At 39.4% G+C, this 16,129-nt stretch overlaps 1 protein-coding gene across 2 annotated transcripts in view; it reads left to right on the top strand.

The window, feature by feature from the left end:
* Nucleotides 1-15,425, top strand: part of FAM177A1 (family with sequence similarity 177 member A1) — a 38,162-nt gene extending 22,737 nt beyond the window's left edge. For both annotated transcript variants that reach the window (XM_089680217.1, XM_089680218.1), the window contains exons 4-5: nt 4,579-4,676; nt 10,734-15,425. In XM_089680217.1, the coding sequence (XP_089536343.1) occupies nt 4,579-4,676; nt 10,734-10,940 (305 nt within the window). In that variant the 3' untranslated portion in view covers nt 10,941-15,425. The remainder of the gene's footprint in view (nt 1-4,578; nt 4,677-10,733) is intronic.
* Nucleotides 15,426-16,129: the final 704 nt, after the last annotated feature.

The raw sequence follows: 16,129 nt of genomic DNA, 5'->3' as shown, positions 1-16,129 counted from the left end.
GGTTTATCTAAATTTTGTTTTTTAAACCTTGGTGATGTAGTTGCTTGATAGGAATATATGGATCCTTGTATGACCTAAACTGCTCGACTGTTAGTTGTCATGAATATCCAATTACCCTCCGGAAGATTTTTGCTATACGGCACTGCACTATTGTAACTGACAATTACACGGTATTGCAACACTGTACATAAATGAAATTTTATACCATTTTTTTTCACAGAAATATAGCTTTCTTTTGGTGGTATTTGATCATTACTGGGTTTTTCTATTTTTGTGCTCTAAATGAAAAAAGACTGAAAATTAACATGTGGGGCGATCAAAGGGTTAACTCTGTGTTAGGGAGTGATTAAACTGTGCTGTTTTTTCATGCCTTTTTGCTTTTTTTTTATCTCCCTGCTTTGCACAGAGATAAAAACCAGCACAACCCTGCTGACATGAAAGAGACCTGTGTTGTTGACACTCACTGATCTCTCTCCTTTCAGCTGCTCTGCTGATCACCGAGTCCCGGCCATGAATTGCTGGCCGGGACCCAGTGATTGTCACCTACAGGAACCAATGACAGCGCGGGTAGGATGGCAAGTGGATATATGACATTTATTTAGTAAAACTGCTACAGGGTGGATGGCAAGTGGCAGGGTGGATTTGATTTAAATCAAACTGATTTAAATCACTAGTCAGTAAGGCTTGATTTAAATCCTAGTTTTCTACATAAAGAATAATTCTTGCTGGTATAACTTTAATATGCAAGTAAATGAAGATTTTTAGAATAACAACTTTTCATATTAGTTTTTTTATCCCCAGTTTAATAGGTTAATCATTCATATTTGGACAACTTTTCTGTTGTACTTAGGAAGGAGAAAAATAATCATTACCTTAATAATAACAATTTAAATAGATTTCTTCAACTGAAACAATAACATTCCAGCATATGTTATTTGCTTAAACAAACATCCATGTTTGTTAACTAATTTGGCTAAACAAAATATATATATTTTAAGAAACTTAGACGGTCAGCCCCTTCCTCCTCACACTTAGTTTCACTTTCTTCTTGTGCAGATCTATTCCACTCCAAACAATCAGAATAATATTGTTTCTATTCTATACACTGAACTTCTTGAAACTTAGCACTGAAGGGGTTGATTCTGTATTCATAGGTTTGTAGAAGTTAGAATTAAGGTCTTTTTCTTAACTCTGTTCATGTTATAACATTTTTGCTGTGAAGAAGAGGCATGTGATCTCCGCTGAGTCAAATTCAGTTTTGAGAACTGCAAAAGTAAACCAAGCATCTGTGATAATATCTTGTAGGCAGAGAAACTGCCCAATAATCTTACAAAAACCTCTGGAAGAGCATGACATTGTGAATGGATTCATGGAATTTATTTACCAAAAAAATTAAACATATACAGCCTTATTCTACATAATTAAAAAACTAATCTTTATTTCATGATGGAATAACCTTTGGATGGTAATATATTTTCCTCAAAAAGCATTTTATTTAAAAAAAATCAGATTTTAAATAAAAAAAATCTTTCTTTTTTTTATTTTTTTTAAAAAAATCATTGATTTTTATCCACCCTGGCAAGTGGATATATGACATTGTTCAGGCATATTGCAAGTTCGACCATATATGCAAATGTTCATTTATATCCATTAGATAATAGTGGCCCATCTTCGCAATCCTTGTTTTTTCATTAATACATACATTGCTATTCCCCAATATGTGCAATTTCAGATGCATTTGTGCAGTGTTTAGTTTACCCATTCTACCAAAGTAAGTGTGTTTTAATAAAAAGATTGCGTCTTCTCTGTGATTTCATTTTTTAATATATCCCAATTAACAGACACATGCAGAGTCCTATAATTCACATAATAAGTTGTTTACATTAGAATAATGACACCATCCTGAGCCCACTGTGACATTGCCTTCCTGTGGGCTCAGAGTGTTTGCTCCTGTATGTAATGTAGCTCAGCCTTTCTCAACCTTCCTGACATGGAGGAACCCTTTAAAATAACTTTTGACTTCAGTGAACCCCTGCTTATTATTATATTAACAACTCTGTACATTAGTGTGATGTATGGTCTTTACCTTTGTGGTCATTGGAAAGAATTCCCCCCCCTTAACTACTTGCCAACCGCAGATAGCCGAATGACGGCTACACTGCGGCCGGCTAGTTCTGGGAGGGTGTCATATGACGTCCTCCCAGAATGCGCTCTCCTGCGCGCTCCCGGTGGCGCACACCCAGCACTCTCCGTGATCGCTGTGTCCTACGGACACAGCTGATCATGTGATGTGGTAAAAGGCCAATCCAATGACACGCTGATCACCGGGAAATGCAATTGCCGGTTCTCGGCTGCATTTTCCTCACACTGTCAGAGCGTGAGGGAAGTACTGCCGAGAACCGGCAGTTGTCAGAGAAGGGATCAGCACCGATCATCGGGGCACTGATGATTAGTGCCGTGATGATCGGTGCCCAGCAGCGCCACCCACCAGTTCCGCCCATCAGTGCCGCCCACTAGCTCTGCCCACCTGTGCCACCCACCAGTGCCCATCAATGCAGCCCAGCAGTGCTGCCACCAGTCAATGCCTAGCAGTGCCGCTAGTCAGTACCCAGCAGTGATACCAGTCAGTGCTGTCTATCAGTACCCATCATCAGTGCCGCCTATCCGTGCCACCTCATTAGTGCTGCCTATCAGTGCCCATCAGTGCTCATCAGTGCTGCCTCATCAACGCACATCAGTGAAGGAGAAAAATTACCTGTTTGAAAAATTTTATAATAGAAACAAAGAAACTTTTTTTTTTTTTTTCAAATTTTTTGCACACTTTTTGTTTATAGCGCAAAAAGTAAAGCGCCCAGCGGCGATTAAATACCACCAAAAGAAAGCTCTATTTGTGAGAAAAAAAGCTAAAAATTTCATATGGGTATAACCTTGCATGATCGCACAATTGTAAATCAAAGTGCGACAGCGCTGAAAGCTGAAAATTGGCCTGGTAAAGAAGGGGGTATAAGTGCCCGGTAGGCAAGTGGTTAAAGACCACTAAAAAGATCATTGGTGTCAGTGGTTACACCTTTGTGTAGCAACCTCTGGACGAAACGGAACAGCGGTTGAGAAACTCGGCTGTAGCGATTGAAAAATCTTTGTCTTCATTCCTGTGTTAGAGGTTCATGCTGGAGGTCATGTGGGTAAATCTAGAAAATTAGTTTGTAAAGAGACACATAAATGCATCTGCTGTTCCAGCCAATTGGGTTTTGATGTTTAGCAAGAATGTTGTTCACATACACTGGTTAATGTTCACAGATGTATTTTAAAATGATGTAATCGTTTCTAAGTAGGTTCTGACTCCTACATGCTCCAATATAATTTATGTGCAGTACATCTTTATTTTGTAGGGTTTGAATAAGAGTTAAAATAATATAAAGCCATTATGTGGGCATTTTTCTCCTGGAATTTGGTATCAAAGTGTTACTAAACCCATGACCCTGCATTTACTATATCTGGTCATCCACAGTGCACAGAACATGTAAATGCAATTGTTTTAATAGATATAAACTGCTAAATACCTTTTATCATCAGCAGTATATAGCAGTCTTGTGACTTCTCTCAGTGTCTGGCTGAGCACTGGTTAAAGCTTGTAGGCAGAGTTTTCATTCTGCTCTGACTGTCTTATGAGGCTGCATAACCCCTGACCCTCTGTCTGGACAGTGCTGATTGGCCCAGTGCTAATCACATGCACCCTTCCAAAGAAAAAAAAAAGCAATGCACACTAAACTGAGCATGTGCAGAGTGACTCCTTGAGCTCTGTACTTTTAGCAGATAGATTGGGGACTGTGGAAGAAGGGATCAGAGAAGACAGCATAAAACAGCCTTATTACACAACGCAGAGGATTAACCCTTTAGGTTCCACTGAGAGTATAACAAGCATGCTTTACTGCGTATACTGACTGATTTTACTGTTGTGGGTTTAGTAACACTTTAAAGTATATATTATAAATCTACTTATCTATGTATTGAGAGCAGATCTGATTTCTAAAACACCATTTCACCTACCCTGCAACAGAAGCTGTCAATCACCCCCACTTTCATTGGTGAAGCTTCTGCTTCATCCAGTGTCTGTCATTTATCCAAATGCTGGAGCTTTAAATAATCTCATACAAATGGGACAGTCAGTATTTAGACAGCTGATGTGATTCAATTTCCCCGCTCATTTGACTAAAATAATGTGCCGAGTGCCTATTTTCCTAGAGCAGTAGTATATGAAGCAGAAAATGGTCTGTATTAACATTTACAAATAGACTTTTCAAAATGGTTTGCTTATTTATTTCAGTGTAAGAAGTGCAAAGCTGAACATTGATAGCTCCTGTAATTTAAAGATATGTCTAATGGCACCTGATCCTATAAAGAGGTAGAAGCTTTATGTAAAATGATTTGCTTGAGCCTAGAGGACATTAATGGTTCAATCCAGGACAGAACTATAATAATGTAAAACACGGAGTTCTAATGTATAGACATTGCTAAGTATGCAATCTGTTTATATTTTCTAGACGTTGTTACTTATGCAATTTTCATATTTTTCCTCAGTTTGTGACTTTCTAGGAGAGAAAATTGCCTCAGTGTTAGGAGTCAGTACACCCAAGTACCAGTATGCAATTGATGAATACTACAGAATGCAAAAAGAGGTAAGTATATGTTTATGTTTTTTTCTACCTAGTTGTAAATCAATAGTAGTAGGATGGGTAGTTTTTTTCTTTTCTTTTTTTTTTAATATATCTTTTTATTTTCCTTTTTTTTCCCCAAATCTTAAAACAACATACATTCATAGTTGTCAAATGAGCAATAAAAACCATTCCCCTATCCTGGACCAGTCCTGGACTCTTTCCTCCCACTTTTCCTCTGGTATCTTTGACAGATCCGCTGCTGCTAGATATTCCCACATTTTCTTTTTCTTTACTTCCTCTGTTACTATTTGGTTCTTGGGGTTCACATCATACAACCTACTATAGTATTTTTGGAATATTTTCACAATATCAGTGGTGGAGTATACCAGTTCTCCTTTTTCATCCTTTTATTTTTTCAATAAAATTCATCGATTTTCTTTTCTTTCAATCTTTTCATCAGATGTTTTCCTGGTTTATTCCCCCACTGATATCTTTCTTTGGAGACCCTATTAAAAATCCTCGTCCTCTCCTGTTCCAGCAGGTCCTTTAACTCCTCTCTCTTTAAAGATAGTCTTATGCTGTATCTCTATATCCTGTCTCTTTTTATGCTCCTGTTCTAATCTATGTAACTCCTCCGTCAACTCCATACTTTTTCCCAGCACTCCCTGCAAAAAGACATCTGGATTTTGATTCGGACAATAGATGTTGACCAATGTATACTTTTTGTCCCTGCATTTTCCTTCTTAAACACAAAAACCAGCCTTCTGGGTCTACCAATTCCCTCTCCACATCAAAGCCTACCCTCCTTGAAAACCCAATTGCTACTCCTTTAGCCCTCCTTATTGGTGAGTATGCATAGTACCAGGTTGGATAGTGCCTCGAATATAACTTAACATTAGATTCATATGTTAATTGTGTCTCTTGTAAGAACAATACATGTATAGAATGTTGGTAGATTTCTCTAAGTATCATATGCCTTTTAGTGGGAGAATTTAAACCTTTCACATTATAGGTCATGAGATTAATCCTACTCGTAGCCATTAGATGTTTCTTTTATCATTCTACATTTCTGTTTAAAGGAAGAGAGATATGTACAGCTCAAATCATGGACCGTCCCTCTGCCCCATCTATCCCACCCCCCCTTCCCTCCACTACTCTTCCCCCCCCCCCCCCCACTACTCCCCCCTCCCTTCCCTAACCTACTCCTGAAAAAACCCTGGCCTGCACATTGCCCTGGTGGAATCTGATGTGAGATTCCCCCACTAATGATTCCTATTCTGGGGTACAACTCTGAACATGTGCGCCTGATCTTACCCCCCCCCCCCCCTTCTCAACATAGGGTTGAAAGCTATTCACCTATTTTTGTCTCGTCTATGGGGTGGGAAATGGTCTTCCCATCAGAATCTCAAAAGGAGACAACTTCCTTTTAGTCTCCTGACACACCACCCTCTCTATTTTACTACTTCCTTAGCAATTCACTAAGAATACTAAAAGAGGGAGAAGGGAGGAGGAGCGGCTGGAGACAGGGAGAATTTACCACCCCCCTTCTCTCCACTCACCCCAACATCTCTCGGTCACCCATCCCAAACACCATCTATTATTTCTTTTTATTAACTGGCTTCCACTTCTTTTCTTAACCTTACATTTTTGTTTAGCCCCTCTGACCATCCCTTAGTGTCCACATTCTGCAGTTCCAGTTTTTCACAAAACTTCTTCTGGAAATCTTAACCTTGTCGACTTCCCATACCTCCATTCAATCAGACATGCCGGGAACCCCTAGTTGTATCGCACTCTTTTCTCCCTCATCTGATCCAATAAAGGTTTCAACAATCTTCTTCTCACTAGTGTCTCGGATGCAATGTTCACAAAAACCTGCAAGTTCGATTCTCAGAACCTTCTTTCACGGTTCTCCCGCAATTTTTTCCAAATTCTTTCCCTATCCTCATAATGGTGAAAATAGACAATCATGTCTCTAGGGATGTCTGATGCTAATCCTGGCGGGTATCTTAGCCTGTGTACTCTCTCAATTTTCAAAGGATCTAAGACTGATCTGTCCATTATTGGGTTAAACACTCTCCTTATTTGTTCCCTAAGGTCCTTCTCCTGCAAATCTTCTGGTAATCCTCGGACCCTTAGATTATTTTTTTTCTCTCTCTGTTCTCTTGATCCTCCAGTTTAAAAGAGAACTTCCCCTGTTCCCTTCTTATCTCCTCTAACTGCTTCTCCAGATTAATGATCTGCTGGACTTGTATCTCCGTTTTCTCCTCCACTTCTTTTACTCTTGTTAACATTAATCCCAGATCCTTGTGAAATATCACCTTTTAATTTTTCATGGAAAACTCCAACTTTGCGAACATTTCCGCCAACTCTGTTCTAGGAAATTGTGATATTGTTCTCTGTTGTTCCAGAACTTTTTGATCGATTTCCACTTTCGGCAATTATAGATTCGTTGATCTTATTCCCTTCCCTTACTCCTATTGATAATCTAGACTGCTCATTGTCATATGTCCTACTTCCTTCCTGTTGTTTCTCCATGCCTTGTATCTCTAGGCTTTTTTGTTGCAATGACATATATTCCTTTATTGTACTAGGATTTGCGTTGGGTTGCGGGGTTTTTTTTACTCCCCCCCCCCCCCCCTCCTTTAGCGGATTTGTTCCTCATATTGACTCACCATAGGTTTTAACTCAAAGTTCGAAATACAGTATTGTCAGATCTGAGACAGGAAGAAAAAGAGTCCCTCCTTTCCACCTCCTCAATAAACTTGTACAGTCCTAGGCAACTTTAAATATATTTATTTTCTTTACATTGCTATTTGGCCTCTGTGCTCCTCACATTCCTTGGTCACTCAGCCCCACCTCTCAGATATACCTTTACAGATACAAATAACAGAGACAGTGGAAGTATACATCTTCAGCCGTTGCCAATGGAAACTCACCCTCACCTTCCGAGGTTCCGATTTGCAGCCTGAAATAAAGACAGTTTTTGTTTTAACCAGCTATATTTACTTGGTGCAACTTATAACATCCAAGAGAAAGATAGATATAACACAAACATGAAAAACAAACTTAAAAATGTAAAAAACTGAAACACTGAGTTGGAAAAAAGACTACCCCCTTCTTAAAAATGACTTGTAAACTCAATCAGGTGTAGCTAATCACCTTCTCAATGGCACAGATCAGCTGTGGTCCTTTTGTTTAGATGAGCATGAAAAGAGCTTTTCTGGAGCATTTCAGTCCCTGGTAGTGCAACTGAAGCAAACAATCTGCTATGGGTGGCAAGGCCCTGGTAAGAGATCTCCAGGATAAAGTTGTGGACAGGCACAAGTCAGGAGATGGATATAAAAAAAATTCCAAAGGCTTTATCAATGCCTAGAAGCACAGTGAAGTCTATTATTAAGAAATGGAGGGTATTTGGTACAACACAGACCCTCCCTGACTGTCTCTCCGAACTGGATGAAAGAGCCAGGAGGAATCTGGCCAGAGAGGCTACCAAGAAGTCTACAGAAACTCTGAAGCATTTGCAAGAATTTCATGACAGAGTGGTCATTGTGTGCATGTGACAACAATATCACAAATTCTCCAAAAATGTGGCTTGTCTGGGAGGGTTGCAAGGAGAAAGCCACTCCTCAAGAAAGGCCACATGCAGTCGCCACTGAGCTTTGCCAGAATGCACCTTGAAGATTCTGAGGCCACATGGAAAAAGGTGTTATGGTCAGATGAGACTAAAAGTGAATTATTTGGCCTCAACACTAAACGATATGTCTGGCGGAAATCCAGTACAGCTCACCATCCAAATAGCACCATTCCTACAGTAAAGCATGGAGGTGGTAATATCCTGGTATGGGGGTGTTTCTCTGCAGCAGGGACTGGAGAACTTGTCAGGAAAAATGGATGGGGCAAAATACTGTCAAACTCTTGAGGAAAATCTGCTGCCCTCTGCCAGAAAGTTGTCAATGGGAAGAAGGTTTACCTTCCAACATGACGATGACTCAAAACACACAGCAAAAATGACCACACAGTTGTTGAAGGAAAAAAAGGTGAATGTCCTTGTATGGCCTAGTCAGAGCCCAGACTTAAACCCATTGTAAGTCTGTAGAATGACTTGAAGACTGCAGTTCACAAACAACACCATCAAATTTAACTGAACTTGAGCAGTTCTGCAAAGAAGAGTGGGCAAATATTGCAAAGTCTAGATGTGCAAAGTTAGTAGAGACATATCCCAACAGACTAAACAGTGGAATTAAAGCAAAAGGTGGTTTAAAAAATACTGACAAAAGGGGTGATCCTTTTTTCAACTCAGTGATTTTGCTTTTGAATTTTTTTTTTTTTTTAAATAAAACTTTTTTGTCTTCATTTCAGTCTGCAAAGCAACAAAATTTGATTATTTTAAAGGGGGTGATTCTTTTCTATATCCACTGCATGGCTAGCATTGTACCAGTTGTACCAGCTGAGTTTAACACTGATAGTATCCCAACACTGGTCCCCGCTCAGAAAACAGGATACAGTAAGGCGTACATAACTATGTGCTTCCTGACCTTAAGCCCAATCCTAGATACAAGGGAAAACTACACAGTGGCATCTTCTAACTACTTCGCCCAAACTTTTTCAAACTTCCAAGTGCAACCCCTATTTATATATATGGCTTTATAAAGTGGTAGTTGAGAATTAACAAATTGTTCCCAGAATACAATTGTGGGAGCCATGGGTTTTTTTCCAGTGCAACGTATGCACCCTTCTGGCATCGAATAGCAGTAATTCAAGTGATCCTGTGTCCTCACAGCAATGGTGTTGGTGTTCAACAAGGCCCAACAAACAGATTCTCAGAGAGGGGGTGAACGGGATCTGGGCTGTCCTACTGATAATGCCTACCATAGATTCCCAGAACACCTGGATAACTGGGCAGGTCCAGAAAATATGAAAATGGTCCCCCACATCCTGGTCACAACGCCAGCAGGTTGGAGAGATTGAGGGGTTGAGCCGGTGAATCCTGTGTGGTGTGTAATAGGCTCTATGTAGGATCTTGAATTGTATTAGCCAATCTGTGAGTGAAACCAGCTGCTTAAAAGGCATGTCCCACATCTGTCCAATCCTTATCATCCAGATCTTGAACATCTAGGAGCCACTTTTGTCGGAGGGTAGGCAAATCAAGGAATGCCACCGTGAAGATATGGGAAACCGTGTCAAGGTTGGCTTTTCAAGAGAGTCCGAGCGAAGTAGGGCCTCCAGGTTGGACCACTTAAGCTGAATTGATTGATGTGAAAACTGGAGGACTGGTAGTTTCTTAGATTGCCATATGTATCTTGTAGACCTGGTCTCAGTGATTGGCAGGGAAAGGAGTAATCAGCACTTTGTTTCGCTCAAAGCCACTATTTAGTAGGTTTTTTTTTCTCAAGGAAAGTACAAATTTAGAGTAGAATTGACACGGTGAGCTGCGATTTGGCTCCGCTACCCCCCCCCCCCTTCTCCTCATACACAACCACAGCTGGATGGTTGGTGGTGCTGCCTCTGAAACTTGTTGGCTGTTTTTATATGACTTTTTTTTAATCAAAAGTTAAATTATCTTGGACTATATTTTTGCAATCTTGGTCTGGTGCGCCTTTCTGTATTTCCATGGTTTGAGCTACATTTACTGAAGCCTTGCTTTGTGGGAGCCTCCTCGCCTAACCTATTGAGCTTGTTTGAAATTTTCCTTCATCTGAGACACTGACCTGCAAGTTTAAAATTTCCAGGCACCTGTGAGAAAGTTGTTTTGGAGAAAGATATTTGGTGCTGTTTATTTCATGGGAGCAGGTTAGGAAATAATAAAAAAAAAAAAAAAAAGGAGAAAATCTGAACATTGGCTATGAGCGTGTATTTTCTTTAAAGCTAAATTCAGTAAGTAGGTAATGGTTAGAAACCCTTTTTCATATTGCTGTGTGCTTTGTTACAGGAAGAGTCACATGGAGTAAAGGAAAATCTCCAGTGGAGTCAGACTATTAAAACTGAGAGGAGTTGGGCTTTGAAAATTGACAGTCACTAAACATTTGTAATAGTGTGACTAACTTTCCACCAATGGATCTTTATCTTTCTTGTCTGTAGGTGGAAGAGGAGGAGGAAGAGAATGAAATGTCGGAGCGGGCTGAGAAACAGTACCAAGAGCAGCGCAGCCAGCAGCCAAGTGAGAGCAGTGCTCAGACACAGCAGCCAGAGGCTGCCACCTCTTTTGTGAACATTAGTTTTGTGATGGAAGGAGAGGATTCGGTGAACCTTGCACAGAAGCAGGAACTGTCTGCTGTCCCTACTTAATAGGAAGTGAACTGAGACGGGGAATACAAACAGGAAAGCTTCACCTGCCAAAATCATCATGGTGCCTTTCTAAAATGACTTGAGTCCCATTTTGAACCACCATACTGTGTAATAACATAATAAATTCACCAACAGAACAGATAAATGGAAGATCAAGGAAAGTTCTTATGTTACTGCATGTCCTACCCCTGTAAATCTACCAATGTGAACAAACTGGGTAGCTTGGGGCATTTAAAAGCATGAAGTAACTACAAAAGCAGATGTATTAAATCCTTTATATTTAGTAAATATTTCATTAAATAAGAAGCCTCTCAGTTTCTAACGATAAGATCATTAACCATAGATAACCATAGATATGTCTCAACATATACATATGTAGTATTTAGGCTATGTCCACCCAACATATTTCTTGGAACAAAGTCCACCTTCTCAAGGGTACATATGCAGATTAGAAAAATGTCTCCTCACGTAAATCAATTACATATGTACATACTGCGAACCATCACAGAGAATCATAAAAGCACATTTAATTGGAAGACCTGACCTTGCTCCAAACTGGAGAACGTAGTGCATCAGGAGGGAGATCCAGAGGTGTAGGTAATGTCCCAAACAGGGGAGTACCTGCACGAACCACCATTGAGCCCAGCATCAGTGTGCTTTTATTCTCTCTGATGATTTGCATATGTATATATGGAATTGATCCATATTGAAAGATACTCTTCTAATCTGCATATACATCCTTGAGAAGTGGATTTTGTTGCAAGAAACATGTTGGATGGACATAGCATAAATGTTTCATATGTAGTTAACAATAAAAGTACACTGAACACCGTTAGCTGTAAAGCTAAATAGAAGTATGGGCAAAACTCTATTTTAGATATACTTTTCATTTAGTAATGTACTTGTGTTATCCAGAGTCAACAGATAGCAGTCCAGCTGCCTGGTTAACAGCTGGCTCTGGCATTCAACACACGGTTGACCTCCTTTCCAGCCTGTTGCTCCAATGAGTGCTGGAGGAGCAGAGTGGGGTGCAGTGGCAGTCACTGGTCTCCACTGTGAGCAGACTAAGAATGGACTGCTCAGTGGTCAGATGAATGCTGAGATCTACATCCTAAAGTGATTCTAAACCTTTTATTTTTTTAAATAAAAAACATATTATACTTACCTGCTTTCTGCAGTGGTTTTGCACAGAGCAGCCCTTATCCTCCTCTTCTGAAGTTCTGATGTAGGCTTGCTCCTGGGCCCCGCTGCCTTCATCCATAGATACAGCCAGTGGGGCTTAGCACCCCATTAGTCCTGCTATCAATCTGTCCTGTGAGGAAGGAAAAAGCCGCTGCACTCGGGCACAGCACTGGATCGCAATTGAGCTCAGGTAAATATAAGGCTTTAAAACCGCTTTAAGCTGGCCATGTAGTAATACGAACAATTTTCTAAAGAAATTCTATTAAGAATGTGTGTTCAATTTTTGGAATTATTAATGGGGCCAAAACAACATTTGTTTTTGAACACAGTGACATGAAAATTCAAAGGAGTAGGATGGAAAGTTTTTTTTTTCTCTTGAAGGAACTGATTTCTTTCAATGGTTTGGGTTTTTTTTTGGGAAAGTCTATTCGTTTCAAAATCAAACGTTCGTAATATATTTTTTATTTGCATTAACATACAATTGTTAGGACACGCTTTTGGGGTATGTCCCCTTCTTCAAGGTCCAAGCAGTGAGTACTGCTGGGACCTTGAAGAAGGAGACATACCCCAAAAGCTTGTCCTGAAAATTGTATGTTAGTGCAAATAAAAAAAGTATCACGGACAATAGTCAATTGTTTCTTTCGCAATCACCTCAAGCAAAATCAAACGTTAAAAGCAAATTAAATTTTGAAGTACCTTAGACATTCATCTAGCCATTGAATATACTGAGAATTTTCACACAAATATTTGTTCGAAAATCTACTAGTGTATGGCGAGCTTTAGAGTTGGCGTGGGACAGCCGCTTTGCCACATGGATGCTGCAGAATAGAGGTTAGTATGTATGTTTTTTTGTTTTTTTTATGAATCCCATTATTTTTATTTAATGATTTTATCTTTGGAAATTGACAGGCGTCTTGTTTTATTGAAGATATGGAAATATTTCAAATGTCTGCTTTTTGTAGTTGCTCTATGGCATTAAATCCCCCAACTACACACTTTGCTCACATTTTATTAACATAATAACCTCCTAACTCTGAGTACCCAGAGAGATTTATGTTCACCTGACTGGTAGAATTGTAACTTCCTCTGATGTATCACACTAGGGCTACAGCTGTCATGTCTTTATATTTGTAATCCCCTAAGTACTTGCATGTATATATGTGACTTTTGTGCCTGAAGTTTACCAGGCTTGTTGTCTATTCATAAATTAAGGGAATATTGTATCAAAATGCTCCTTGTATACTTTAAAAAAAAAAAAATTATATCATGGTCAGGGTTTATAAATATGTAATATTTGTATAAAAGGTATAGGCTCATGTACACACAAACTCTCCCATGTATGATGAAAAGCACTTAAGAGTATGTGTCGGCATGGTGTAAGAGGCAGTGATGTGTGGAAAAAAACTTGATTTTGTAGTTAGACTACACTAAGCACTCTGTTGCTCTTTGCACTGTTATTTTAGGAGGTTTATATGTTGTGACATATTTGCCCTACTCCACATTATGTTAACAAGGGCCATTTGGTGGGATTATTAAAAATATAACTAAAGACAATTTGAATAGATTGGTCAGGGGTTAGAACCACTCTGGGTTTTTTTAATTGCTGTCTGTGTTCCATTAGAGAGATTCATCTTCTCTGTTTTTCCTGATCAGCAATGTCACTGGGCATGAAAATTAAAGTGGTTCTAAAGGCTTGTTTTTTTGTTTTTTTTTTTGTTTTCTTTTCTTAAAAATAATAAACACATCATACTTACCTGCTGTGTGCAGTGGTTTTGCACAGAGCAGCCCCAATCCACCTATTTTCAGGTCTCCTGCCGGCGCTCCCCCTTGCTGAGTACCCTCAGAGCAGGATGTTTGCTCTGGGGGCACTCGTGTGTGCTTGCTCCTGAGCCGCCTCTGTGTGTGTCTATGGGACACGCAGAGCTTGACTCAGTCCCGTCCCCTCCTTTAGTGGCTGTAATTGACAGCAGTGGTAGCTTATGGCTCCCAAATGCTGTGTCTCAGCCAATGAGGAGAGAGTCCCAGGAGAGCCACTGCTGTCGTGCACATCACTGGATCAAGATGGGGCTTAGGTAAGTATTATGGGGGCTGTGGGGGTAGGTGAACACGCCAACATAGAATGCATGAAGGTAAAAAAAACTTCAGCCTTTAAAACCACTTTAATGTAATGCCAAAATGAATTTTCAGTTGCCACCAGAACAGGGATAGAGGGGAAATCCTAAATGGGGACACTTGTTTCCATCACATCTGTCCAAGTTGTCATTGGTAAGATACTTTCTGATTTCCTGTTGAGTCTACAGGTTAGAAAGTGAAGAGAAATCTCCCTAATGAGACACAGGTGAGAAAAGAAAAAAAAGTGGGTTCTAACTCTACTCCAAAATGGATATAAAAGTATTAACTTTAGCTGAGACTTTAACATTGTACTTTTGTTCCATTTAATGGGTCTCTAAGTGCTAAATTGTAGAGAGGATCAGTTTCCTCTGTATCAAAACAAAAAGTTAACATTTTGTGTCTGTTATAGGCCAACAATATTACTGGCAACAGAATGTCAGTCTCATGCCAAAGATTTACTCCATACAACATTTTTTGGATACAGTGGGGAGGGGTTAAGACCATTCTCTAGATTTTATCGCCATCTGTGTCTCTGTTGGGGATGTGTATGCTCACTTTCTGTCTTAGTGACAGAAATTAGTGCGAAATCTACAATTTTACATTTACCAGAGTAAGAGTCAAGGGGAAATGTCTCAGGGAGGACTCCTGTCAAAGATTTTCTGACTTCCTATTGTATTAGAACAGAAATTGTGGAAAAATCTCTTCCATGGTGAACCAGAGAGTAACTAAAAATCTGTAAAGAGTTCTTACCTTTCCCCAGTCTGTCCAAATCTATAAAAAAAAAAAGAAAAAGGGGGCTCTTGCACAGGAGTTCCACTTCAGTTATGACACGCTGAGGTCATAAATATGTTTGACCAACCTTTTTCTGATGCGAACCATTTTCTCAACCAACCAATTCTCAATATTTATTAAACCTAGTGCAAAGTTCAAGTTATTGTAAGAGCATGTCCTATATTTGCTAATCAGATATTTGCCTGGATTTTCTAAGCAGCACTAGAAAGAGATGAGAAGCAAATTCTGGTTTTGGTTTCATGTCTTCAATTTCCTTTATAACAAGTTATATTACTGGGCCCAAAGAATCTTTGGAATTTTATTTTGCTGTAAAGATAACTTTTTTTTTTATTAAACATGTACAGTAAAAATATGTAAAACTTATTTCAAAATAAAGATTTTCTTCAATGGAAAATTTAATCCTGTGCAATATTATTGTGTTTAAACAAATTTATTTTAAAGTAGATGTAAACTCTAACTGGATAACATTTTAGCTTTCTAAAACACTAGCAAAGAAGTGCCGTGGTGTTTTCCTTTTAGAAAATTTTGGTTCTCGCGCTTTTTTTTTTTCATGCACACTGCGGATTTGTACAGCTGCTATTTTGGGCATCAGACGTTTTGTTTACCTGCCTCAAGTTTTAGTGGCAAAAAGTAAAATCTGCCAGCGCATTCTGGAACATTAGCAGTTTGTTGTTTTTTTACAGAAAAAACATGACAGCTCCTAAACTCTGCTAAATGCTGGTGCCCAGCGTTTAGCAGAGTTTTGTTTCTTCTTTGAAGCGGAGGCCGCTGGCGTTCTTAACAATGGAGGAGTCATCAGTTGTCAGTGCTGTTCCCCACTGACAGCTGAATTTTATAAAAAAAAACAAAAAACGTGGGGACATTTTTAAGGAGAACCCCATACCAAAATAAAAAAAAATTTGATAACTCATCTGTTGTTAAGGACTCGTCAACTGGCTTCTCAGCCCATTCATTAACAACCATCTATTTACTGGTTGTTAAGGACAGTGGCGGCCCAGCTCCTTAAAGCCGAACCTACTTAGCGTAGCTTACACATTAGGCTAAACGCTGGTGTTTTTTTGTTCAGTGTTTCTAAAGCAGTTTTTAGCTTTCTAGTGTGCATG

The sequence above is a fragment of the Staurois parvus genome, unplaced genomic scaffold (genome assembly GCF_062004578.1).
Source record: "Staurois parvus isolate SC_StPar_1 unplaced genomic scaffold, SC_StPar_1.0 ptg000237l, whole genome shotgun sequence".
Classification (NCBI taxonomy): Eukaryota; Metazoa; Chordata; class Amphibia; order Anura; family Ranidae; genus Staurois; species Staurois parvus.
The sequence above is the reverse complement of the archived record's forward strand: the minus strand, read 5'-3'. Positions and strand labels throughout refer to the sequence as shown.